Below are 26,202 nucleotides of genomic sequence, written 5' to 3'. Positions count from 1 at the left end.
TATCTTAGGAGTAAGGAAGAATTATTCTTTGACACTTAGGAGTAAGACAGAAATATTCCCTTACAATGATCAATGGCAGCGAACGGATGGTCAAGGTAAGGTACAAATAAACAGAATCACACGAAGCCTGGTTCGAGTTGCCTGACTTTATAAAGTGTGTTTTTTTATAAGTGTGTTGCGTTCTAGTCACTTTACTCAGCGCTACTGCTTGTTACAACTTTCATTTGCCGTACTTGCCTTTAACTGTTAGCTCAGGTTGATCCTGCCCCCGCCCCCGACGTATGCGTGACGTATGCGGTTCTTGCTTCGAGACCGACAATTTTTTGGTGCCTGAAAAGCACCGGTTTTCGGAGCTTAGAGGCGGCTCCGCTGCGGTGTGAACAGGAAAAACCGGTGCTTTTCAGGCTCTAGCTCCGAACCCGCCCTGGAACCGCGTTGGTGTGAAAGGGGCATTCGTGTCCCCCGACCAGCATCTGGTAACTGTGGTGACGGCCTACTGCTGCTCACACTGTGGGGTGTGTGAGAGTGTGTGAGTGAGAGTGTGTGGTGAAAGTCAATGGAAATGTCCTTAAATAGACAAGTCACGCCTGGACACACACACACAGTCAGCAAACAGAGTCAGTGGAGTGTGTCTGGTCAGAGGAAACTTCCAGAAAAAGACCTTTTCATTGAGAACACACACACACACATACACACACAGCAGGAATGTAGCCTCTGTGGAATCGTTGAAAAAGGTGTGTGGGTGTGTGCGGGAGTTTAATTTCCTGTGAGGAATAACAAAACAGACTTTATTCTGTTCTCTTTATCTCACATCTCACTCGGCTATAGAGGGTTCATCCCACCCCTGCAGCACAAATAAAACACACACGGATGTTGTGGGTATCTTGGAGTGTCAGTGTCGGCGGTTGTGGGAGCTGAACATGTTTAAATCAGGGTGGAGAAATCCTCCTAAAACATCCTCTCTTGGGAAGCGTGAAGACATTTGGTTAATCCTATGAAGCCTGTAGTCGTAATCAAAGTGTATTTTATAAAGCCAAATAGCACACACACGTTTGTCTCAGTGGACTTTACAGAAACAACATGTTAAACAACAGGAAGATAATGAAAGACAGAATATAAGATACAAATAGAAAATAAAATGTATTAAGAATGATACAATAATTAAAACAATCAAATACCATGAAATGTAGGAACCAGGGAAACCAACATATGGAATAATCTGAATCCAGCTCTTTGTGAAGGAAGGACTTGAAAGCACTCTTAAAGGTGCACGTACATTTATTTGATTGACTTTTTCCACATTACAATCATCTTTTTTTAGCAATCCAAGTTAATTAAAATCACATTTTAACCTGTGAGAATATAAGATACTTCAGAGTTTAGTCTGCACCGGGTAACGGGGCCGCCGCCCTCAAACCGAAATGCAGATCTTCCCTTAAAATGTTAACGCGATGCTAGAAAACAATATTCTGTTCGTCGAAAACTGTATAATTCCTCCAGAAATGTGAGAATGAAACCGGGCGTCAGACGGCAGAGACCGCTTGGTTTTCACGGAGGATCATTATGGGATGGAGGTCCGGTGGGTCGGCAGCAGCTGACACTGAAACTGAGATTTCTGAGTTTCTTTACTTTCCTTTTTTCGTAGAGGAAGTAAAGAAACCGTAACTCTGGATTTATTTGTTGTTTTGAGGTGCAAACTATGACTCGGAAGCGTTAAGACATGAAGACACTATTATTCTCCAATAACAATGTTCACTAGTAGAAACAAAACACGAGTTCACATCTGAAATGTGCATCCTCACTGGAAGTAATGCTGCTCCAAAAACAATTTTAAACAATATTGAAACAAGCTGTTTTCACTTTAAATACACTAAACAAAAATATAAACGCAACACTTTTGTTTTTGCACTTTTCTATAAACACAAATAACCATTTCTCTCAAATATTGTTCACAAATCTGAAAAATCTGTGATAGTGAGCACTTCTCCTTTGCCGAGATAATCCATCCCACCTCATAGGCGTGGCATATCAAGATGCTGATTAGACAGCATGATTATTGCACAGGTGTGCCTTAGGCTGGCCACAATAAAAGGCCACTCTGAAACGTGCAGTTTTGCTTTATTGAGGGGGTCTGGGGGGGGTCCGAAAAACAGGCAGTATCTGGTGTTGAGGGGGTAGGGGTAGGGTAATTTGTGAAATCGAGTGGCCCATGGGTGGTGGTTGGGTTATGGTAATTATGGGCAGGCGTATAGTTATGGACGACGACACAGGCCACTCGATTACAACATTACCCTACCCCTACCCCCTCACACCAGATACTGACTGGTTTTCGGACCCCCCCAGACCCCCCCCCAATAAAGCAAACTGCACGTTTTAGAGTGGCCTTTTATGGTGGCCAGCCTAAGGCACACCTGTGGCAATAATCATGCTGTCTAATCAGCATCTTGATATGCCACACCTGAGAGGTGGGATGGATTATCTCGGCAAAGGAGAAGTGCTCACTATCACACATTCTTTTCAGATTTGTGAACAATATTTGAGAGAAATGGTTATTTTGTGTTTATAGAAAATGTTTAGACTTTGAGTTCATCTCAGGAAAAATGGGAGCAAAAACAAAAGAGTTGCGTTTATATTTTTGTCAGTGTAAGTCAGACAATCTGCCAATAGAACAAGTGAACATTAGCTTGGTAAGAGTTCTTGAAATAAGAAGGGATATTTAGATAAATCACATCTTGTAATTAGCTGGGAGAACTCATTGTGAACGATATTTTACCCTGAAACAAATAAGCCGCAAATGCTCAAAAGTTTTCTGTTCTCTGATGTTAGTGGTGATTTTCTAATAAATACGTAAAGAAATATGCGTTTCATTTGAGATACGACTCAAAATAAGATTATTTGACTTAACAAGATGATGCATTGTTCTAAAAACAAGACCAGATATCTCACTGCAGTGTCACTTCTGAAGTTATGTGTCTTATATCAGGGGAGAGACATGTTCTGACTAGATATAGACGCATGTACTGGGGCAAGATTTCGAGTGTTTTGTGACCTGAACAAAATATGTCACATTACCTCCCAAATGAGTTTCCCTTGATAATATCACTTTTGCGTGAGGTGCTGACTTCCCTTTCCGCATGTTTCTCTATTTATATAAATATCTCTAGTAAAAGGCGTTTGCGTGTTTTTGGTACGCGCTCATCTGAAACTCTACTGTTTAGGAAACGCTTTCAAAACACAGGAAGCAAACAACGTCCGCGGACACGAGAGAAAATCAAACCCTCGTTAAGGGAGAGGAGGATGTTTCTGTAGAAGTAAAAACACTGCGTCGTCTCGACAGAATAACAGAAGCAGGAATGCAGTCTGCCTTGTTAGAAATAATATTCTGTGAGAGTAATAAGGAGTCTGCTACCTGAGAGGTGGTTTGTACAAATGTAAAATAAAACAGACACCTTTTGACAGCTTTAAACACCGGTAACACCTCCACAGCTCTGGGTTTACTGGAAGCTGATCTTATCTGTTTGCACGTCAACTAACAGCATATGTTCGTGTCTGTTGAAGAAAATGTGTGTCCTTTAGTTTGTCAATAAATGTTTTACCCAGTAATACATTTGGTGACTTACCGATTTATTGTTGATTCAGCAGGATAATCTCCACACCACTTCATAATTTATGAAGTAAAAAGCTAACGTAGGCTATAAAGGAACTACAGCACGGGTCACATGACTTCACGTCACCACCGCTAAGCTAAAGGCGGCTAATGTTGGGCTATAAAGGAACTACAAGCACGGTCACATGGACTTCACGTCACCACCGCTAAGCTAAAGGAGGCTAATGTTGGGCTATAAAGGAACTACAGCACGGTCACATGACTTCATGTCACCACCGCTAAGCTAAAGGCAGCTAATGTTGGGTTATAAAGGAACTACAGCACGGTCACATGACTTCATGTCACCACCGCTAAGCTAAAGGCAGCTAATGTTGGGTTATAAGGAACTACAGCACGGTCACATGACTTCACGTCACCACCGCTAAGCTAAAGGAGGCTAATGTTGGGCTATAAAGGAACTACAGCACGGTCACATGACTTCAAGTCACCACCGCTAAGCTAAAGGAGGCTAATGTTGGGCTATAAAGGAACTACAGCACGGTCACATGACATGGCTTAGCGGTTGGTGACGTGAAGTCATGTGACCGTGCTGTAGTTCCTTTATAGCCCAACATTAGCCACCTTTAGCTTAGCATGTGGGTGATGTGAAGTCATGTGACCGTGGCTGCAGTTCCTTTATAGCCCAACATTAGCTCCTTTAGCTTAGCGGTGGTGACGTGATGAAGTCATGTGACCGTGACTGCAGTTCCTTTATAGCCCAACATTAGCCACCTTTAGCCTTAGCTAAATCTGGCTAATGTTGTTAGTAACAGCCGTTTTTTCAATTCACCAGTGGGGCATTACTGACGTATTTTATGTCGTAGAATAAAAAACTTGTCAACTTGTGTTAACCACAGGACCTTATTTTCAGGCTAACAACCAAAGAAACACTGAAGAGTATAATCAGTCACAGTGTGACTTTAGTGTTCTTGAATCTATTGTGTGGGTTTAACACGAAAAAGAATGTGTGTGTGTGTGTGTGTGTGTGTGTGTGTGTGTGTGTGTGTGTGTGTGTGTGTGTGTGTGTGTGTGTGTGTGTGTGTGTGTGTGTGTGTGTGTGTGTGTGTGTGTGTGTGTGTGTGTGTGTGTGTGTGTGTGTGTGTGTGTGTGTGTGTGTGTGTGTGTGTGTGTGTGTGTGTGGTGTGTGTGTGTGTGTGTGTGTGTGTGTGTGTGTGTGTGTGTGTGTGGTGTGTGTGTGTGTGTGTGTGTTGAGCAACTTATTCTTCCTACACACACCACCACACACACACACACACTGCTGTGTTTAGCTCAGGATGTGTTTTTGTTTCCGGAGACATTTTATCTGTTGCTAAAGTGAACGTTAGCTTACATCTGCTAATGCACAGCTACATAAACACTCAGCAGCAGTGCATTCTGGGTAGTATAAACTTGTTTGAAGTTAGAGGGGGATCTGTTTCTAATGGAAACATAGGAGCTTTAATTAAAACACTTCATCTTTAAAGAGTAACCTGCCATGATTTATGGAGCTGAGTAATGACGACTTTTAAAGGGATTCTTCACCCCTAACATGACCACTGTTTATAAAAGACTCACCATGTTACCTTGAGTTCTTGAAAACGCTTTTTTGTCTCACACGGTGACAAAGTATAAGGTAAGCCTACGAATGTGTAAATCCTTTTTTTTAAATTAGTTTATATATATAATTTCATTTCCAAAAGTTCCAGTATTTTCCGAAATAGTGCATTTGTCAGGGACTATTTTAAGCGGCGGATTAATATACGTTGGTGCTATAGTGAGTAGTTTGTGGCAGTCACATGGTGTGTGTGTTAATAATGAAAAATAAATGGCACCCAGTGCAGCAGTAATGTATTTTTTGTTATAGTTTTGGGAGAACAATAACAAAGATGGAGTAGATGTAGATGGGTTCTTTGTACTACATTCATTATTTGTACATCTGTTTTTTGTAGTTTCTTGTTTGATTATATTTGTATTGCACTGTTAGTGTATAGTTTTATTGTTATAATGGTTATTCTTATTCTGCTTTGTTTATCTTTTGTATCTCTGGCACAAGAATTTCCTTTGGGATAAATAAAGTCCTATCTTAGTGTACAGTTCAGATATTAATACACATTAGTACTTGTTATAGATATATTTAGTAGTTTTTTTTTACTGCACGTCGGTTTCAGTGGAGAGAGTGTTTGGAGAAAACTAAACGATGTCCGGAGGCTCCGCTAGTCCAAACCTGTGTGTTGTGCTTTTGTTCACGCACTCTAACACACACACACACACACACACACACACACACACACACACACACACACACACACACACACACACACACACACACACACACACACACTGTTAACACACACGATTCACCTCTCCCACCCTTCTCTCTTTCTGCCTCCTGAGGCTCTCATTCATTCACAAAGTTCTTTGAACAGCAGCCTCTGACGTGTCTCTGGATTGTGTTTCGATTCCTCGCTGAGTCACAGAGAACGAGCATCCAGCTGAAGGTCGTGTCCTGTCATGTTAAACAACTACCAACAGATGTTAGGTGGAGGAATGAATGGATTAGTGTGTGCAACTGAACAGCAGGGACAAGAGGAATTTAATAAAATACATAAGGTGTGTTCATTACAAAGCACCAGACTTCATTCATGTTTAAATTAAATGAGATCCAGAAATAGTTGGTTTCTGGATAGTGGTTGGTTGGTTTGTTGATTAGTTCTTCTATTGGTTGATTGGTTAGTTGATTGGTTTGTTATTGATTGGTTGGTTGGTCGGTTGGTTGGTCGGTTGGTTATGTAGTCTGTTGGTCGGTCGGTCGGTTGGTTCATTGGTTTGTTATTTTATTGGTTGGTTGTATGGTAAGACAGTTGGTTGGTTGTCAGATTTGATGAAATTCAACTTGCATTAGGTTGTAAGCAAATAAATCTGACGATTAAAAAATCTAAAATGTCCTAAGCTATGTATATTAAGCATTTATCCAGTCGATTGCTCCCTCTGTAATATATAAAGTAAAATGGTTGACCTTGTCGACTACAAGACAGACGCTATTTGTAACTGTCTTTATTCATACACTACTAGTCGGAGCTGACAAAAAAGGATTTTAAGAAACTTTTTATTCTTTTACGGAGCTGTGAAAAGTCGGTTTTTATCTCAGGTCCGATCCCAACGCTAGGCCGCGGAGCAGGGCGTTTCACTAGGATCCTCAGCCTCCACACCTGGCTCCAATCTGCCAGAGGAGCTGCCCATTTTGGTTTTATTGACAATTTCAATCTATTTTGGGACCGACCCGCCCTCTTCGGCACTGATGGAATCCACCCTAGCAGGCTTGGTAGGCGCATGCTAGTGGCTAACATGCATCACGCTGTTCAGATGTCTCCCTGACTTTTCCAGCGCCACGTTGACACCCAGTGCAGCGTCCCATTTGTATTGTGGCCTGCTTACACAGAAGGCTGGTGACTCGGGCATCCGTCTGAATGTATCACATTTTGCAGTGATTCCACGTGCTCCACGGTCTGTCGTTAACAGTCAGAGTGGTGGTATGTCAAACACGCTCAAACTGGCTTTATTAAATGTCAGGTCTTTAGCAGGTAAATCATTTTTAATCAATGATTTTATCCCCAAGCACAACCTGGATTTTATGTTTTTAACTGAAACATGGTTAGACCAAAACCACAGCACAGCTGTTCTTATAGAATCAACCCCTCCCAACTTTAATGCTATGAGTCAGGCAAGCCTACATAAGAAAGGGGGTGGAGTAGCTATTTTGTTTAATGACTTATTTCAATGCAAGCAGACTATGTATGGAAACTTTGCTTCTTTTGAATATGTGGCCCTTCAGTTGAAATGCTCCTCTCGAGCTCTGTTCCTAAACATCTACAGACCACCCAAATACTGTGCAAGCTATTGATGATTTTACCGAGTTGTTGTCTATAGTGTGTTTTGACTTTGACCGTTTAATCATTGTTGGCAATTTTAATATCCATGTTGACAACCCCCAGGACAGAGGGGCTAAATAACTGTTTTGTGTTATCGACAATTTTGGACTGACTCAGCATGTGAAGGGTCCGACGCACAATAAGGGGCACACCCTGGACTTAATTGTATCAAAGGGTCTGAACATCTCTAAGCTTGGTGACTGATGTAGCGCTCTCCGACCATTCCTGTGTTTTCTTTGAGAGCTCGATTACCGTCCATTCAACTGTTAAGAAAGAGGTAACCGCTAGACGTCACTTAAAATACAGAGGAAATGTTTGCTCAGATTTTTACTCCCTCAATTGCCCATGCTAACTTCTCAGTAAATCAGCTAGTTGATCATTTTAATTCTAAAATAACAAATGTCATGGATGCCATCTCTCCCATTAAAATAAAGGAAGTATCTGGCAAAAAAATATCTCCATGGAGAAAAGCCATGACTGTGAGAACAGCAAAAACTGAGTGCAGAAAAGCTGAACGCAGGTGGAGAAAAACAAATCTCCAGGTTCACTTGGAAATATATAAAGAGAGACTCGGTTTCTATAATCGGGAAATGAAAAAGGCACAACAATCGTTCTTCTCTGACATCATTACCAAAAATAAAAACAACTCACATGCCTTGTTTGCTACCGTCGACAGACTAACAAACCCCCCAGTGTCAGTAGCTTCATAATTTCTATCCACCAGGGCCTGCAAGGACTTTGCCTCCTTCTTCACTGACAACATCATCCAAATTAGGTACAGCCAATGTACTGTCCCTGTGTTCACCTAAAGCCATTTCAGACTCCATGTCACAATTCCGTCTGATAAATGCTAAAGACCTGGAAGACATTATCCAACATCTCAAATCCTCCTCCTGTAGCCTCGACATCATCCCTCAGATCTACTACACATAGTAAACAAGTCTCTTCAATCAGGTGTATTTCCACAGGCCCTGAAAACTGCAATAATGAAACCGCTCCTAAAAAAGCATAACCTAGTGAATAACTACAGGCCCATATCAAACCTTCCCTTTTTAAGCAAATTGATTGAAAAAGCTGTTTTTCAACAGTTGAGTAATTTCATGTTTTTAACTGACGGTTTTGATGTGTTTCAGTCGGGCTTTGGACCTAACCACAGCACTGAAACTGCACTTGTTAAGGTCTTAAATGACATCCATTTGAACACAGACAGTGGCAGAATATCAGTGTTAGTATTATTAGATCTCAGCGCAGCCTTTGATACTGTTGACCACAACATATTGCTAGACCGTCTATAAAACTGGGTGGGAGTTTCAGCAACAGCTCTAAACTGGTTTAGTTCCTACTTAAAGGACAGAACAAACTTTGTCTCAATAGGCAATTACAAATCAACCCTGATAAATATGTCATGCGGGGTTCCTCAAGGCTCCATCTTAGGACCTTTGCTTTTTAATATTTATATGCTACCTCTGGCCTACAGCGATCTAAGCTATCACAGCTATGCAGACGACACCCAGATTTATTTTAAAATTACACCGGGAGACTACTCTCCGATTAGAACACTGAACAAGTGCATTGAGCACATCACTAACTGGATGACTCAGAACTTTCTCCAATTGAACAAACAAAAAACTGAGATCATTGTTTTTGGAGCAAAGAAGGACCGATTAAAAGTAATCACAGAGCTTCAGTCGGCAGACTACAAAGTATCTCACAAAGCCAGAAATCTGGGTGTAGTGATGGACTCAGACCTGCATTTTAACATTCACATTACAACAGTTATTAGGTCTGCATATTACCACCTGAAGAATATATCAAGGATTAAAAAACTAATGTCGCAACAGGATTTAGAAAAACTTGTCCATGCTTTTATTTTCAGACTCGACTACTGCAATGGTGTATTCACAGGTCTCACTAAAAAATCTATCATAAAGCTGCAGCTGATTCAGAACGCCGCTGCTCGCTCCTCACTGACACTAGGAAAGTGGATCACATCACTCCGGTTCTGAGATTAGATTAGATTATAATCTTTAATGACCACACAGCCAGGCTGGTGGAATTCGTGTTCAGTGCAGAGTATTACAGCTCGTTCCATACAATTCAACAGACAATAAACAGACAATAAAAAGAACACACAGCACAGGGCAAAGACATATCATAACATAAAGTCCAAGGTGTGGTGGATTGTTTTGTTCATTGGGGTTATTTAGAGTCCATTCAGTGTCCGTATTGCAAAGGGGAACAAGCTGTTTTTGAAGCGGGCGGTTTTGGCGGACAGTGACCTGTAGCGCCTCCCTGAGGGCAGAAGTTGGAAGACATGGTGAGCTGGGTGGGAGGGGTCAGAAATGATTTTCTTTGCCCTTGTGACAGTTCGTTGGTGGTGAAGTGATTCGAGTGATGGAAGGGGACTGCCGGTGATTTTTGATGCTTTATTGACGATACGTTGAAGTTTATTCCGGGAGAGGTTGTCTGAACTGCTGCACCAGACGGTGATGGATGATGTGAGGATGCTTTGGATGATGGCTGTGTAGAACTGGATTAGGAGATGTTTCCTCACTCTGTATTTCTTGAGCTGCCGCAGAAAGAATAGCCTTTGGTTGGCTTTTTTGTAGATGTGATCATTACACTGGCTTCCAGTCGACCAAAGAATTGATTTAAAAAAACTACTGCTAGTTTTTAAATCACTAAATGGCTTAGGACCGAGGTATATAGACGACCTCCTCCATCACTATGAAGCATCCAGGAGTCTCAGGTCTTCTGGGTAGGGTTTGCTCTCTGTTCCGAGAATAACCACTAAACATGGAAAAGCAGCTTTTAGTTATTATTCCAACAATCTGGAACAAACTGCCTAAATCGTGCACGTCCGCCGAAACACTTCCTATTTTTAAATCCCGACTAAAAACGCACCTATTTGCCGCTGCTTTTAATTGAGCTGCCCATACTCACACTACAGTATGCCTTTCAGTCATGTATTCTGTACCTGCTGTGTTTATTTATTTTATTTCATTATCTTTGCTTTTTATGCCTGTTTTTAAATGCCTTTTTAATAATGTATTTATGCTGTATTTGTTCTTAAAACATTTTTTATTTTGTAAAGCACTTTGAATCGCCACGTGCTGAAAAGTGCTATATAAATCAAATTGCCTTGATGTGCATTCTGGGGAGAGTTTAGTTATGCCTTTAAAATATGTTAAATGTATAATAAATAAATAAATGTTTTAAGGAAATAAATTGTTATGTCATTATCAAATCAAATCAAAGTTTATTTATAAAGCACATTTAAAAGCGATTAAATTAAAGTGCTGTACATGTAATACTATCACAATAAAAGACAATAAATTACAACAGATAAAAAAACACTCCGCTCTGACTAAATTATATCTATTTTTTCTTCTGATTGTTCACATAATTTCTTGTATCATGATTGCCTACACTGCATTTAGCTCGACAAATTCAGGATAAACCCAAATCACTCGATCCTAAAAAAGTCCAAATGGCCTTTGAAGAGCAATATAAACACCTAGATTTCCTAGAAGTGAAAATCCACGAGAGGATAACTGCTTTGACGCCCATTGATCCAGATTCTAATGTTTACAGTAACCTAAAAGGAACTGCAGCTACTACAGTGATAAGCTCTTCAATACACAACTCAACGACATCAAAGGCCTTTCAAGAATCCACTTTAATGCGTCTTTATGCAAATCGAACTATTCCTTGAACTCATAAATAGATCTTTTGATATCATTGCTATCTCTGAGACCTGGCAAACTGATGTAGATATTATCGACACATTTCTACCGAATGATACGCCTTTCCACATGAACCGTAAACTCCAAAGACGTGGAGGGGTTTCATTGTTTGATGTGTGTGTGTTTGCAGGTTCTCGGCCGGGTGTTGCTGCTACAGCTGATCGATGACTTTGTGCGCGGATACAGAAACAACGAGGATTGGTCTGTGAAGTTACTGAACAGCACCCGCATCCACATCCTGCCGACGATGAACCCCGACGGCTTCGATGAGTCAGACACAAACTGTCTGTTCAGCCAGGGCAGGTACACATGACGAACAACAGAGACCTATCGGGAAATCTGCTCTTCTAGGGAGATTTTAAAAGTCACCTATTATGCAAAATCCACTTTTGGATTTTGGTTGGTTTGTTATGTAGTCGATTTGTTGGTTCATTGGTTGGTTTGTTATTTAAGAATAATAATAAATGATATGTATATAGCGCCTTTCAAGGGACCCAAGGTCGCTGTACATGGTGGACAAACAAAACAAACAGACAATCAACGGGCAAACCAAAGAAATAAATAAAGGAAGCTGGGGACCAGAAAAGGGCTAGGGCCCGAAGGCCAGGGTGAACAGGTGTGTTTTTAGTGATGATTTGAAGATGTCCAGGGAGGCAGCATTACGGATCTCGGCAGGAAGTGCATTCCAGAGGGTGGGGGCCGCAACACTGAATGCCCTGTCAGCAACAGTTCGGAGGCGAAAGCGGGGGATGGAGAGCAGGCCCGTGTCTGAGGACCGCAGACTCCGAGAAGGGGTGTAGGGATGGAGGAGGTCCGATAAGTACTGGGGGGCGAGGGAATGGAGGGACTTTTACGTGAGGAGGAGTGTTTTGTATTGAATCCGGGACTCGACCGGCAGCCGGTGGAGGTGGATGAGGGTGGGGGTGATGTGTTGCCATGGCTTGGTGTGGGTGAGAAGCCTGGCGGCAGAGTTCTGGACGTATTGGAGCCTGTCCAGGGTTTTGCTGGGAACCCCGGACAGGACTCCATTGCAATAGTCCAGACGGGATGTAATGAAGGCGTGTACAAGGGTTTCTGCCACAGAGTCAGAGAGTGAAGGCCGGATTCTGGCAATGTTTTTTAGGTGGTAGAAGGCGGATTTGGTGACAGATTTGACGCGTGCCTGGAAAGAGAGGGTGGTGTCCAGGATGACTCCCAGATTGCGGACTTCAGTGGACGGGGAGATGGAGCAGCCATCAATGGAGAGAAGCAGGTCTCCAACCTTCTGGAGCTGCGTCTTGGGAGCCACAATCATGAGCTCTGTTTTATTGCTGTGGATTTTGAGCAGGTTTGATGACATCCAGTTTTGTATGTCCTGTCGGCAGTTGACAAGGGATTGAGGGGGGAGCTGAGTGGACGGTTTGGTGGAGAGATAGAGCTGTGTGTCATCAGCATACGAGTGAAAGCTGAGACCATGTTGGCGGATGATTTGACCAAGTGGGAGCATGTAGATATTAGGAGGGGTCCAAGCACAGAGCCTTGAGGTACACCTTGTATTTAGTTTACAGTCATGGTAAAAGCCTTTAAGTGTGTGTGTGTGTGTGTGTGTGTGTGTGTGTGTGTGTGTGTGTGTGTGTGTGTGTGTGTGTGTGTGTGTGTGTGTGTGTGTGTGTGTGTGTGTGTGTGTGTGTGTGTGTGTGTGTGTGTGTGTGTGTGTGTGTGTGTGTGTGTGTGTGTGTGTGTGTGTGTGTGTGTGTGTGTGTGTGTGTGTGTGTGTGTGTGTGTGTGTGTGTGTGTGTGTGTGTGTGTGTGTGTGTGTGTGTGTGTGTGTGTGTGTGTGTGTGTGTGTGTGTGTGTGTGTGTGTGTGTGTGTGACCATATGTCAAAACAAGACTTTAAAGACTTGAGATGACATGTTTGACATCTATAGACTAAACTATGCAACGCTCCAATATGGGCTCAGAACAGTCTCATAATACACACATCCGCAAAAGGATCCACACTTGTGTATTTCCATGCACACACAAATGTGTTCCGTTTCATATGCATGTAAATAAAATCCACCGGCACTGACGGGTCCGAAGGTCCGTAGTATAGTCGTCTTTATCTTTAAGGTGTTATTATTCAAAGATAAGTAAGGAAGTGTGTGTTATATGAGATGGCAGAGAGGTTTCAGCTGCAATTATTAAATCAAAGAGGCTTAATGTTTCCGATTATATTATTTCACTATAGCTATGTGGACGGTATCAAAGTCCAATGTTGACTAAATTAATCAATAGCGGGTGTAACAAAAAATACAAGATGTTTTTATTGATATATATAATTATTAATAATAATATGAAATATTCTATTTGCGTGCATTACCTCGGAAAGTGGCGCTGTACTGAGAGCAGCGATTTCATTTTGTAATTATATAATAGGCAATAAATGAAAAGTCATGAAAGAGAATATGAGGAGGAAAGGCGTGTTTAGTTATATATTGAAGGTAGAATGTCTGAATCCTCTGATATGCGCAACAACGGGCATTGAAGACGTGGAGGGCCGGCCCCCAGCAGCGCCAACCGGCACACGGGGAGGAGCCAGAAGAGGATATTTAACAGCTGAAAGTGTGTTTCTCGCTCTCTTTCCTTCACTCGCCCGAGAACACAGCTGTTCCTCTCTCTGAACCATTTCTCTGCTTGTAACATTACCGCGCCATTTTAATTACGTAACGTACCCATTTGAACTTTCTCAGAGACTCCATTGTCTCTTACTTTTAAAGCTTCTCTCCTGGACGCGGGAATAACGAATAAGCTAATACCTGTCAGCTCCGGACTGCGCAAAATGCGTACATGAAGCGCTACGTCATGAACGCAAGAAATCTACCCTCGTGCTCATGTGATTGGCTTAGAATGGAGGAGACATCTGATTGGCTATAGATAGAAAAAATTACAAGTACGAATCGGCTGACCGTCAGTCTCAAAAAACCCACACACGAATGCTCAGCGATCCGTGCACAGGAAGCGGTTTGTGTTTGAGGTTTTAAACGGAAAACTAATATGTGAGGATCAAAAATACACATGTAAGACTTTTTTCTGTGTTTGGATTTTATTCACATGCATATGAAACGGAACCGGTGTGGATCCTTCTGTGTGCATGTGTGTATTATGAGACTGTTCTGAGCCCATACTCCAACGCCCAAAACACACTGATAGGCAGGAAACCAGACACACACAGTAGATTTGTATCACACACACACACACACACACACATGGACACAGATTACAGTCACGGTCAAAGCCTTAAAGTATTCAATTATCAGTGTTTTGACTTCTTCTAATGTTGCGTATAGCAGACTCTTGTGTGTGGTCGTATATCAGCAGAACACATGCTTCGTTAAGGATCTTTGAGCTCCGATTCGAGCAGATATCTTCCCGATGGGGACAGACGTGTCTGCCAGGTCCTTTGCTGGTCTACCACTGCGTAGCTTGGTTAGTGTGTTGTAAAATTACTGTTTACAGACGTATTTGTGTGTGTGTGTGTGTGTGTGTGTGTGTGTGTGGTGTGTGTGTGTGTGTGTGTGTGTGTGTGTGTGTGTGTGTGTGTGTGTGTGTGTGTGTGTGTGTGTGTGTGTGTGTGTGTGTGTGTGTGTGTGTGTGTGTGTGTGTGTGTGTGTGTGTGTGTGTGTGTGTGTGTGTGTGTGTGTGTGTGTGTGTGTGTGTGTGTGTGTGTGTGTGTGTGTGTGTGTGTGTGTGTGTGTGTGTGTGTGTGTGTGTGTGTGTGTGTGTGTGTGTGTGTGTGTGTGTGTGTGTGTGTGTGTGTGTGTGACCATAAGTCAAAACAAGACTTCAAAGACTTGAGACGGCATTGAGACTCCAACACCCAACACACACTGATAGGCAGGAAACCAGACACACACTGTAGATCTGTATCGCTCGCACACACACACACACACACACACACACACACACACACACACACAGATTACAGTCAAAGCCTTTAAGTATCCAATTATGAGTGTTTTGACTTCTTCTAATGTTGCGTAGAGGAGACTCTTGTGTGTGATCGTGTTACAAGTCATGGAGACGTAAATATGTTCAGACAACCTCCTTTTAGGAACTTTAAGATGTTAACTGGAACATGTCAGGGTTTATATTTTAGGTTTCAATCATTTTTATTAAATCATGACGAGCAGCAGACTTGATCTAAACCCATAGCATGCACTGGTTTGTCCAACTTGCTTAAGATTTAGGGTGTTTTAGATGTATTGTTGTTGTTGACTTAATAACGAGACATGTATACTAATATTGGGAAACCGGAGTGCCTTCTCTGAACGGGGCCATCATTTACTAAATGAACTGTGTTGTAGAATACTTGAAACTACAGATTGAGACCATTAACTCTCCAGGGAAATGTTTACTGAGGAAATCAAGGGAGAAGTTGGGTTCCTTTAGGCTTCTTTTCAATCTGTTCGGTTCTGTTAAGCCCCCTACTGGCCATTAGAGAGAATGCATGTTCCCATTCTACATTTTCTATTTTTGTCTATTTCAGGGCCAACTATAACGGTGTTGATCTGAACAGGAACTTCCCCGATGCGTTCGCTGGTCTCCGGAAACAACCGCAGCTGGATGAAAGTAGGCGGGAGGCAGAGGTTCGTGTGTTGAGATGCAAAAACACTTTTAAAGGCGGTTCATTATGTAAAGAAATATTGAAAATCACTTCGCAAGAGGAATTATTGTGAATGAATCCATCACTAACAATAGCCCTTCATGAAATACACTATTTCTCTTGTTGTTTGTATACAAATACAGAGTATCCTCAGCATTATCTGTTAAAAAATACTTTTCAAAATTGGTTGTCTGCTCTGTGATTGGTCGGTTGTTGTGTCATGTGTTACAGGTCAGGGCTGTGATTGGCTGGTTGAGGATGGAGAGTTTTGTTCTCTCTGCAAACCTTCATGGAGGAGCTCTGGTGGCCAGCTATCCCTACGACAACAGCAACGGAGGTACACACACACACACACACACACACACACACACACACACACACACACTTTGTAATACATGTAAGTCGTCGTACAGCAGTATGACTCCAAGTTAATTCGTTTAGATGAGCAACTCCGTGAAAAAACAAAACTTGGTGGTCCTCAAAAAACCAATAGCAATGTTTTGTTATGAGTTTTTTTAAGATGAATTTTTCCTTTTCACATAAAGAGTGACGCACAGAGATGGAGAGACAGGAAACAGGCTCTTAGACTCGAGACATTGTTGAGCAGCGACAGATAAATAAACAAGTTTAGTCAAACAACTTTCCCACACACTGAAAACCCACTATGGGGAACCAGCAGCCTTTCATGCATTTGTTTGTTCACCATGTAAAGCGGCCGTGGGTCCCTTGAAAGGCGCTATACACATTTAATATATTATTATTATTATATATATATTTCTGCAGGGAGTGAGCTGGTGGGCGGGGCCAGTGTTAGCCCTGATGATGATGTTTTTAACCACCTGGCGAAGGTTTACTCCCATAACCACGCCTCCATGCACCACGGGGACCAATGCCGCGACAGCGGACCGTTTCCGGTGGGCGTAACCAACGGATACCTGTGGTACTCAATCTCAGGTGAGCACCATGCATAACGTTTCACCAGATAGGGACAATAAGCAAGCGGGGTGCAGGAGTGAGGCCTAAAAGCCCCAAATGAGTCCGAGTTTTACCACTTCCCGTCCCCTGGTGTGAAAGTCAATGGTGCTTTGAGCGTTTTTGTGGTTGTTAGCCTGAAATAAGGTCTGTTGTTAACAAAAACTGAAGAGATTTGTATTCTACGACATCAAATAAGTCAGTAAATATCCCACTGGTGAATTTAAAAACAGCGGTTGCTAACAAGTGTCTAAATGAGACGATTAAACGTCATCACGCCCAACATTAGCCTCCTTTAGCTTAGCGGTGGTGACGTGAAGTCATGTGACCGTGCTGTAGTTCCTTTATAGCCCAACATTAGCCTGCTTTAGCTTAGCGGTGGTGACGTGAAGTCATGTGACCGTGCTGTAGTTCCTTTATAGCCCAACATTAGCCTCCTTTAGCTTAGCGGTGGTGACGTGAAGTCATGTGACCGTGCTGTGGTTCCTTTATAGCAGAACATTAGCCTGCTTTAGCTTAGCGGTGGTGACGTGAAGTCATGTGACCGTGCTGTAGTTCCTTTATAGCCCAACATTAGCCACCTTTAGCTTAGCGGTGGTGACGTGAAGTCATGTGACCGTGCTGTAGTTCCTTTATAGCCCAACATTAGCCACCTTTAGCTTAGCGGTGGTGACGTGAAGTCATGTGACCGTGCTGTAGTTCCTTTATAGCCCAACATTAGCCACCTTTAGCTTAGCGGTGGTGACGTGAAGTCATGTGACCGCGTTGTAGTTCCTTTATAGCCCAACATTAGCCGCCTTTAGCTTAGCGGTGGTAACGTGAAGTCATGTGACCGTGCTGTAGTTCCTTTATAGCCCAACATTAGCCTCCTTTAGCTTAGCGGTGGTGACATGAAGTCATGTGACCGCGTTGTAGTTCCTTTATAGCCCAACATTAGCCTCCTTTAGCTTAGCGGTGGTGACATGAAGTCATGTGACCGTGCTGTAGTTCCTTTATAGCCCAACATTAGCCACCTTTAGCTTAGCGGTGGTGACATGAAGTCATGTGACCGTGCTGTAGTTCCTTTATAGCCCAACATTAGCCTCCTTTAGCTTAGCGGTGGTGATGTGAAGTCATGTGACCGTGCTGTAGTTCCTTTATAGCCCAACATTAGCCACCTTTAGCTTAGCGGTGGTGACATGAAGTCATGTGACCGTGCTGTAGTTCCTTTATAGCCCAACATTAGCCACCTTTAGCTTAGCGGTGGTGACATGAAGTCATGTGACCGTGTTGTAGTTCCTTTAGAGCCCAACATTAGCCACCTTTAGCTTAGCGGTGGTGACGTGAAGTCATGTGACCGTGCTGTAGTTCCTTTATAGCCCAACATTAGCCACCTTTAGCTTAGCGGTGGTGACGTGACGTCATGTGACCGTGCTGTAGTTCCTTTATAGCCCAACATTAGCTTTTTACTTCAGAAATGTGGTATATTTATGTTAATATGAGGAGATTATCCTGCTGGACTAAACGTGTAAGAATCATAAACGTTTGTTTGACACAGAGATAATTCTCTGCTATAATCCAAAATCATGTTGAGAAATCCCTTTGGCTTTGGAAGTAGTTTATGATCCAACATCAATATGGCCTCTCGTCAGCGTGAGTCTGATTCCTTCAGTGGAAACATCAGGCTCTGGTTTCCTGCTGCAGAAATCTGATCTGCAACACGATCGCTGAACTGACAGAGACTGAACCTGAGGGAACTGAGGGCTGACAAACATCCACTGTACAGATAATTAAATGTTAATTAAGTTAAATTCACCTTAAATCACTTCTGGCTTTGTGTCATGTCATAATCAAATTAAGTCAGTTTACATAATGTGCATTTAATACGTCCAACCCTGGGTGTTTATCATACATTTTATATTGAAATGTGTTTCTTTACTTCTTGTTTTGATGTTTTATTTGCATGAGTTTTAATTGTATTCCTTTGTTGGCAGTTATTGATTAATCATTTTCTACGTCTCGTGTTTAGTCAGTCCAAAAACCAGAGATATTTCCTTTAAGTCCAAACGCAGTTATAATCATATAAAAACCTGGATATTCGTATGTTTTATCCGGCTTAGTGCCGGTCGAAGTGTCCTAGTTTCAGTATCCAGTATTTATTTCAATGTTATTTACATGACATGGCTTGCAGGGCACACTTAGTCAAAATTAGAACCCATGAAATGCTGAAGTATTATAAAGACTTTGTCTAACTCTTGGACAGCCAATATGCACATTTGCTTTTTAAATCTTTTTCCAGCTTTATTGTGGTGGAATTTGTGTGTTGTAATTCTGTATTTATTCTATGGAGAGGCAGCCAGGACACTTCCTAAAACAAAACGTGTCCATTCTTCGCAAAAATTGCTCAAACAACCTGAAGAAAATAAGTGTACACTCGTTGCAAAGGAGCACAACTTTGTTTTCAAGGGTGTATTAAGGTGAGAAGAATAGCAAAACGTAATCCTGAGCTTGACGAGATGAAAGTAAATAAACAAATAAATAACTTCACTCTGCAGAACTTCAATGTTTTTTGCTTAGAATCAGTCTAAACCACACGTGGCAAACTCGAGGCCCGGGGGCCAAATCAGGGCCGTGGTGGATTTAATTTCGGCCCGCAGGATAATTTCTAATTCCTATTAGATCTGGCCCGCCGGTATATCGCACCTTCCCTCCATCCTGAGGGTCTCCTCCGCTCAGAGCCGGACCCCAAACATTGATGACCTAGCACCCGAGATGAGACGCCAAGTATCTGAGCTAGCATCAGAGCAGCACACTGAGTTCAAAGGATGTTTCCTTCTGCACTTTCTCTCACGACAGCAGGGCATGTTTGGTTTCTCTTTGAGGGGAATAATTTTGTTGAAGCTGTTGTTGGCCTGTGGGGAAATGTACTCATAAGAAGTGACTCTGGAGAAGCTGCAGATAGAGCCATGAGAAATGAAAGCACCTGATTATTTAATGTTGTTTTTATAGCAATAATTGAAGCTTTGTTAGTTCCAGGTTTAATATGTGCAACAAGTTCATTTCAATACGTTCTGCAATAAACATTGAACCAGTCCGGCCCTCCACTAGCACCCATGTTTTTATTTTGGCCCACTGTGTGTTTGAGTTTGACCCGCTGGCCTAAAACAACAAGAAATATTTTACATTGTATACCAAATCCTGTATCTAAAAATCTAGATACAGGATGAATATACAATACATGTCTTCTGCTGAACCCTGATACATTTTGTTGGGGTTATTTAATATTTTAGATACCTCATAAATACTGGATTCAGCAAATACTTTTCTATTTCCAAAAAGATGCAGCATCGAGATATTGTTTGGCACTGACTGAAAAACCACAAAGTGACAACCAATACAACAGCGCCCCCTGTGTTCCCAAAATATAGTGGATGTGTCGAGTTCAGCCGTTTTTTGGTGTGTAAAAGTTGTAGTTTGTGTTTATTTTCAAAGCACCAGACTACATTTCACCTTTCACCAAATTACCTTCAGAAATTACTCATTTATTTATACTGTATTTTGTGTGTGTGTGTGTGTGTGTGTGTGTGTGTGTGTGTGTGTGTGTGTGTGTGTGTGTGTGTGTGTGTGTGTGTGTGTGTGTGTGTGTGTGTGTGTGTGTGTGTGTGTGTGTGTGTGTGTGTGGTGTGTGTGTGTGTGTGTGTGTGTGTGTGTGTGTGTGTGTGTGTGTGTGTGTGTGTGTGTGTGTGTGTGTGTAGGTGGGATGCAGGACTATAACTACGTGTGGGCTCAGTGTTTGGAGTTGACTCTGGAAGTTTCCTGCTGCAAGTTTCCTCCACAAAATGAACTTCCTGCTCTGTGGGCAGAAAACAGGAAGTCACTGCTTGCTTTTATTATGCAGATTCACCTGGGTTAGTACCTGTCTGTCTGTCTGTCTGTCTGTCTGTCTGAACACTGACCATAATGAACCAAGATCAATACTTACCTTATGTTGTGTGTGTGTGTGTGTGTGTGTGTGTGTGTGTGTGTGTGTGTGTGTGTGTGTGTGTGTGTGTGTGTGTGTGTGTGTGTGTGTGTGGTGTGTGTGTGTGTGTGTGTGTGTGTGTGTGTGTGTGGTGTGTGTGTGTGTGTGTGTGTGTGTGTGTGTGTGTGTGTGTGTGTGTGTGTGTGTGTGTGTGTGTGTGTGTGTGTGTGTGTGTGTGTGTGTGTGTGTGTGTGTGTTCAGGGGTCAAAGGTCGTGTGTTTGATGGCTCCGGCGTACCTGTGCAGAACGCGGTGGTGGAGGTCAAAGGTCGCAGCAACATGTGTCCGTTCAGAACCGACAAACACGGAGAATACTACAGACTGCTGCTGCCGGGAGAATACGTGTTCACGGTACACACACACACACACACACACACACACACACACACACACACAGAGAATCCTCTAACTATTATCTTTTTTTCTTTGACAGGTGACGCACCCCGGTCACAAGGTTTTGACGGAGACTCTAAACGTCCCTCATGGGCCCGATCAATACTCCGCCATGAAACACGACTTCATGTTACGCCAAATCCCCGCTACGACTGTTAGCCCCCAGGCTAGCCCCACCAAAGCTAACAGCACCGGAGTGAACCTGACCCCCAGCTGTAACTACACTTTAAACCTGGACGCAGGCGCCTCCAGGAGCTCGTGGACGGGACTGTGTGTGTCGCTCGGCCTGGTGGTGGTGCTGCTATCGCTAGTTAGCTGAAATGCTAAGTGCTCGGTGTTGTGATGGAAACTTCTGACGCAATGTAGACGAAACTCAGAGAGACACGGAGAGAGCTGGAAACTTTGATGGCAAACACTGACGGTTTATTTGGAGCTTCGGCCGGAGGATTCACACGACATTTGCTGAAGATCTCTGACCCGTGTGTTTAGCTAGTTCTGAGACAAAACACTGAGAGCACAGCAGCCCGAGGTTGAGGCCTGGATCCTATTGCAATATATTAAATGGACTTTACTTATAAATCTCTTTATCAGGTCTGTCCGACCCCTCAAAGCCTTTACATACTACGAGTCATTCACCCATTCACACCTCATTCATGCAGAGCATTCACTTGCCCTAGGGAAGCTAACACTCACACACACACACACACACACATACTGGGGAATACTGGGGAATACTGGGGAATCTCCCTTAGCTCCAGTGGACAAAGTGACAGTGAGTTTTGTCGCTCTCACTTCCTGTATTTAACAAGGACACATCCACACGTTGACTGCAGGGGATCGAACCAACAACCTACTTGTTGAAAGACGCCCGCACTCCCTATCGATAATATAATATAACTATTACTGCAGAACAAACTGATACACGGGGTCAAAGTTATGGGCCTAGGAGAATATTTCCCCAACGGGTGTGACGGACACGGGTTTGAACCCTCAACCTGCGAGAAAAAGGAACAAGAAGAACATGTGGCCCTGCGGAGGATGACTGAAGGTTTAACACTAAGGTTTTCTAATTCGAGTTGGGGTTAAAAGCACGGAAGAAAGCTCACATGCATGAGGTCAGAAGCTTTGGGACGGGGCGGCGATACTCGCAGCGCTCATAGCCAGGTTTTCCATCCAGATGTGATGCCGATCTAAAGTGACGGTCGAAAACAAAATGCGATTAATTCCTTTAAGAAATGTTGGTTCAAGGAGAGACGTCTTCCCAAGAGGATGAGGCCACATGTGAAGATTATTCTGAGAGTGAACAAAAGTGAATAGATGTTTCATGTTCGAAGATTATAGTCGATAGAAATAGGTCAGAATGTCGAGATAAGAGATAAAATTCAGAGAAAAAAGTCAGAATTCTCCAGAAAAAAGTCAGAATTCAGAGAAAAAAGTCAGAATTCAGAGAAAAAAGTCAGAATTCAGAGAAAAAAGTCAGAATTCTCCAGAAAAAAGTCAGAATTCAGAGAAAAAAGTCAGAATTCTCCAGAAAAAAGTCAGAATTCTCAGAACTCTGGAAATGTTCACGTGTGTCCCTTATCCTCTGAAAAAAGTCAGAATTCTCCAGAAAAAAGTCAGAATTCAGAGAAAAAAGTCAGAATTCAGAGAAAAAAGTCAGAATTCTCCAGAAAAAAGTCAGAATTCTGAGAAAAAAGTCAGAATTCTCCAGAAAAGAGTCAGAATTCAGAGAAAAAAGTCAGAATTCTCAGAACTCTGGAAATGTTCACGTGTGTCCCTTATCCTCTCCCGTAGAAATACCCTCACCAAAGACTTTGTTTTGGACTCTTCGGCTAAAAGAATCTGCGCTTAATTTGATTTCTTTCTGAAAGTAATTCATTTGTCGACCAAATGTCATAACTTCCGATGCTTGAGTGACCATCGTTCTTAACCTTAATGGAGTAATCATTTTCAAAAAGCCTGAAATAACTACTAATACTAAAGAGCTGTACATGTGAGAAAAATATGTTTTAACTTTGCATATCTAGGAATATATTATAACACCAATCCAGCCCTATTTTAAGGCAGGGAAGAACTTCATAACACATATGGACTCTTTCCATCGCCATAGAGACACAATCTGCGGGTACACACGTGTTTTAACCGGGAGATAATTTAATTTAAATGTTTTAATAGGAGGAGAGGCATCTTGACTTGTGAGGTCGTGATGAGGCTCATTAACCGAGGAAAATATAGACCGTGTAATTTCATACGTGCGGAGGAGGAGCACTTTAAAATTAGCGCTGGCAGGGGCTGTTTTTAGACCGCAGGAAAAGGACCTCACAGAAGCTATTAATCATCAGGCTGAACTCAGCGAGGTGCGTTTGATTTATGACTCCACGGTTTACACAGAGTCATCAGACCTGCTCAGACAAGCGTTTCGTTATTTCTGCATAGCTCGTGTTTTTAAGGAGGGTTGCGATTAACCTGAGGGAAGCAGGAAATACGAAGAAATCACGTTTTATTTACACATAATGATAATTTTTCTCTATTTATTCTGGCTTTGTTGTGAAATATATCTCATCTTGAAATCGTCCATTAATCTGCTTAGTTTTTTGGAAAGACCATGCAGAAGTTGCTCGAAAATATTTAATAGAAAAGTCATTAAATTATAGTTTTCTCCGCGTTATAGGTGCTTTGCAAAAAGGAGCTGTAATTCGGCGTACTTTTATTGTGCCAATTTCCTCAAAATGTTAACAAATATAGGATAAAAATACACAACAATCTCCACACAAATCCTCACGTTTCTCTATTTATGCTTTCTTTATTGTGAGTAGGTAAGTTTGAGAAACCGGCTCGAGATACACTTGTTGTTATATTCCATGGAATGCTCTGAACATCCCGATAGCAATGAATATCTGAAGTGCTTTGACAAAAAATCCATAAAAAATTTCATGTGGAAGCCGTAATACTGTGAAGCAGGGGTGTCAAACTCAATTTCATCGCGGGCCACATCAGCATTATGGTTGCACTCAAAGGGCCGGTTGTAACTTTAAGACTATATAAAAATACATATATAAATATATCATATATGAAATAATGTATTATATTACATCATTGCCTCTGCATTGGATTATCATCGGATAGGGTAATAACTTCATAATTAACTACGTCTGAAAGCAGAAGTCTAGGGCAAATAATTGCAAGTATTTTCAGTGCGTATGTCCCAAAATGATTTAAAAAGAAAAGCCAAATTCTGGAGAAAAAAGAAATAGAAGTGACATTTTGAAATAAAAATCTAATTCTGAGAAAAAGGAATTCTATGAAAAAATGGATATTTTGAAGAGAAAAAGGCAAATTCTGAGAAAAAAAGGCAAATTCTGAGGAAAAAGTCATATTTGAGATGCATTGTGGGACATGTAGTTTATGGGCAACGTGCTTCTGTAGCATGTAACCGTATAATAAACATATTATATTCTTTGCAAGCTCTTGTGGGGCCACATAAAATGAAGTCGCGGGCCGAATGTGGCCCCCGGGCCTTGAGTTTGACACCCCTGTAAAAAGTACAGTGGCCTACCTGCCTGTCAGCCTTCCATCGGGGCACACACTTATCTCGTGCCCTCATTGGTCATGTGCGCGTTCGTGTGTGTTGGGGGAGGGGCTCTGTGAGGAAGTGGCAGATTTTCTCCGGTTGTGTATTTTCAAATTCTAGCGATCTCGAGCCGGTTTCTGAAACTTACCTACCCCACCTTTAACTATTGTTGATTCTGACTAAACGTCCATACATCTGCTTAGAAATCGTATTTAAAGAAAAGACCAGGTTGGCAAAAATCACATTTTTAGTTGTTTTTCATTTTTTGTTTTTTTACAATGCTAACACTAGCTACTATTAGCTAATTCGGCAATCGTTATTATGCCAATTTGTCAAAAATATTAACACAATATAGGCTAAAATAATGTTTGTATCCCACTTCTGACTCCATGGACGACCTATACTTCCTGTTTACTGCCCCTTAGCATTATGGGAATTGTAGTTTCTAAGCGTACATTCTATTATCCCCCACATAGAAGTACAAATTATTGCGCTATCAACTTATATACAAAAAAACAGGACTATGTGAGGACTGGGAATCAAACCTGAGACCTCTATCTGTGAGGTGACACATGTAATACACTATCTGTACACAGTATATATATTTATATGCAGTATTTATACTCCGATGTGTCTCATGTTTTGCTCTAAATAACAGGTGTGATGTGTTTTATCTCAGAGCGCAGTAAAGTTTATTTTTGCCAAATATCTTCTAATCTTTTTCTACTTTTGTATTCTTTGATATTCACTTTGTCTTCATAATGAAATCCGCTCCTGTGCCATGTTGTAGTGACTGCCGGATTCAGTCACATTAAAAAAAATCAGACCTCATTAAAGATTTATATTTCTCCTGTTTCACGTCTGTTTACTCTGGATCCGGAAAGCACCGTTTGTTCATCGGAAACATTGAACTAAAAACACAAACAAGTGAAAGATTTCCATGTTTTTATGATGTTTAAAATCATCAGCTTAATATATAAGATAATATACAACTTTATGCATCCCCAACTACACTATTCGATTATGAGGAAAAAGTCAGAATTTAAATCATGCTATTTCTAGCCAATAGAAGATATATAAAAATATATAAAAAACATGTCTATGAAGTGTTTTGCTCCAAACACCAATCAGATCATTCTAGCCACGCCTCATATCCCTCTGTTTCACTTCCTGTTTCTAAAGTGCTGATTTGGTGATACAGCTTTAAAGAGGAGGGGGCGGAGCTTATGCGGGACCCGGCAGCTACCGTCTAAAGTAAATGCTGCCGTGATGAAACGCCATATCATGGATTATCAAGGATCTGAAACAGTCTGGAGCTCAAAGGCTTTCTCTCTCCCGGTT

General features: G+C 41.9%; 1 protein-coding gene across 1 annotated transcript; it reads left to right on the top strand.

Annotated features, from left to right (window-relative positions):
* Nucleotides 1–86: 86 nt before the first annotated feature.
* On the top strand, nt 87–25,709 carry cpm (carboxypeptidase M). Its single transcript, XM_034077212.2, has 8 exons — nt 87–95; nt 11,431–11,603; nt 15,810–15,909; nt 16,158–16,263; nt 16,710–16,880; nt 20,633–20,785; nt 21,100–21,248; nt 21,331–25,709. Exons 1-8 carry the CDS (start codon nt 87–89, stop codon nt 21,607–21,609), a joined length of 1,140 nt encoding a protein of 379 aa, XP_033933103.1. The 3' UTR covers nt 21,610–25,709.
* The last annotated feature ends 493 nt before the right edge of the window (nt 25,710–26,202 follow it).

The sequence above is a fragment of the Pseudochaenichthys georgianus genome, unplaced genomic scaffold (genome assembly GCF_902827115.2).
Source record: "Pseudochaenichthys georgianus unplaced genomic scaffold, fPseGeo1.2 scaffold_1402_arrow_ctg1, whole genome shotgun sequence".
Classification (NCBI taxonomy): domain Eukaryota; kingdom Metazoa; phylum Chordata; class Actinopteri; order Perciformes; family Channichthyidae; genus Pseudochaenichthys; species Pseudochaenichthys georgianus.
Note: the sequence above shows the minus strand (reverse complement) of the source record. Positions and strands in the feature narration are given on the sequence as shown.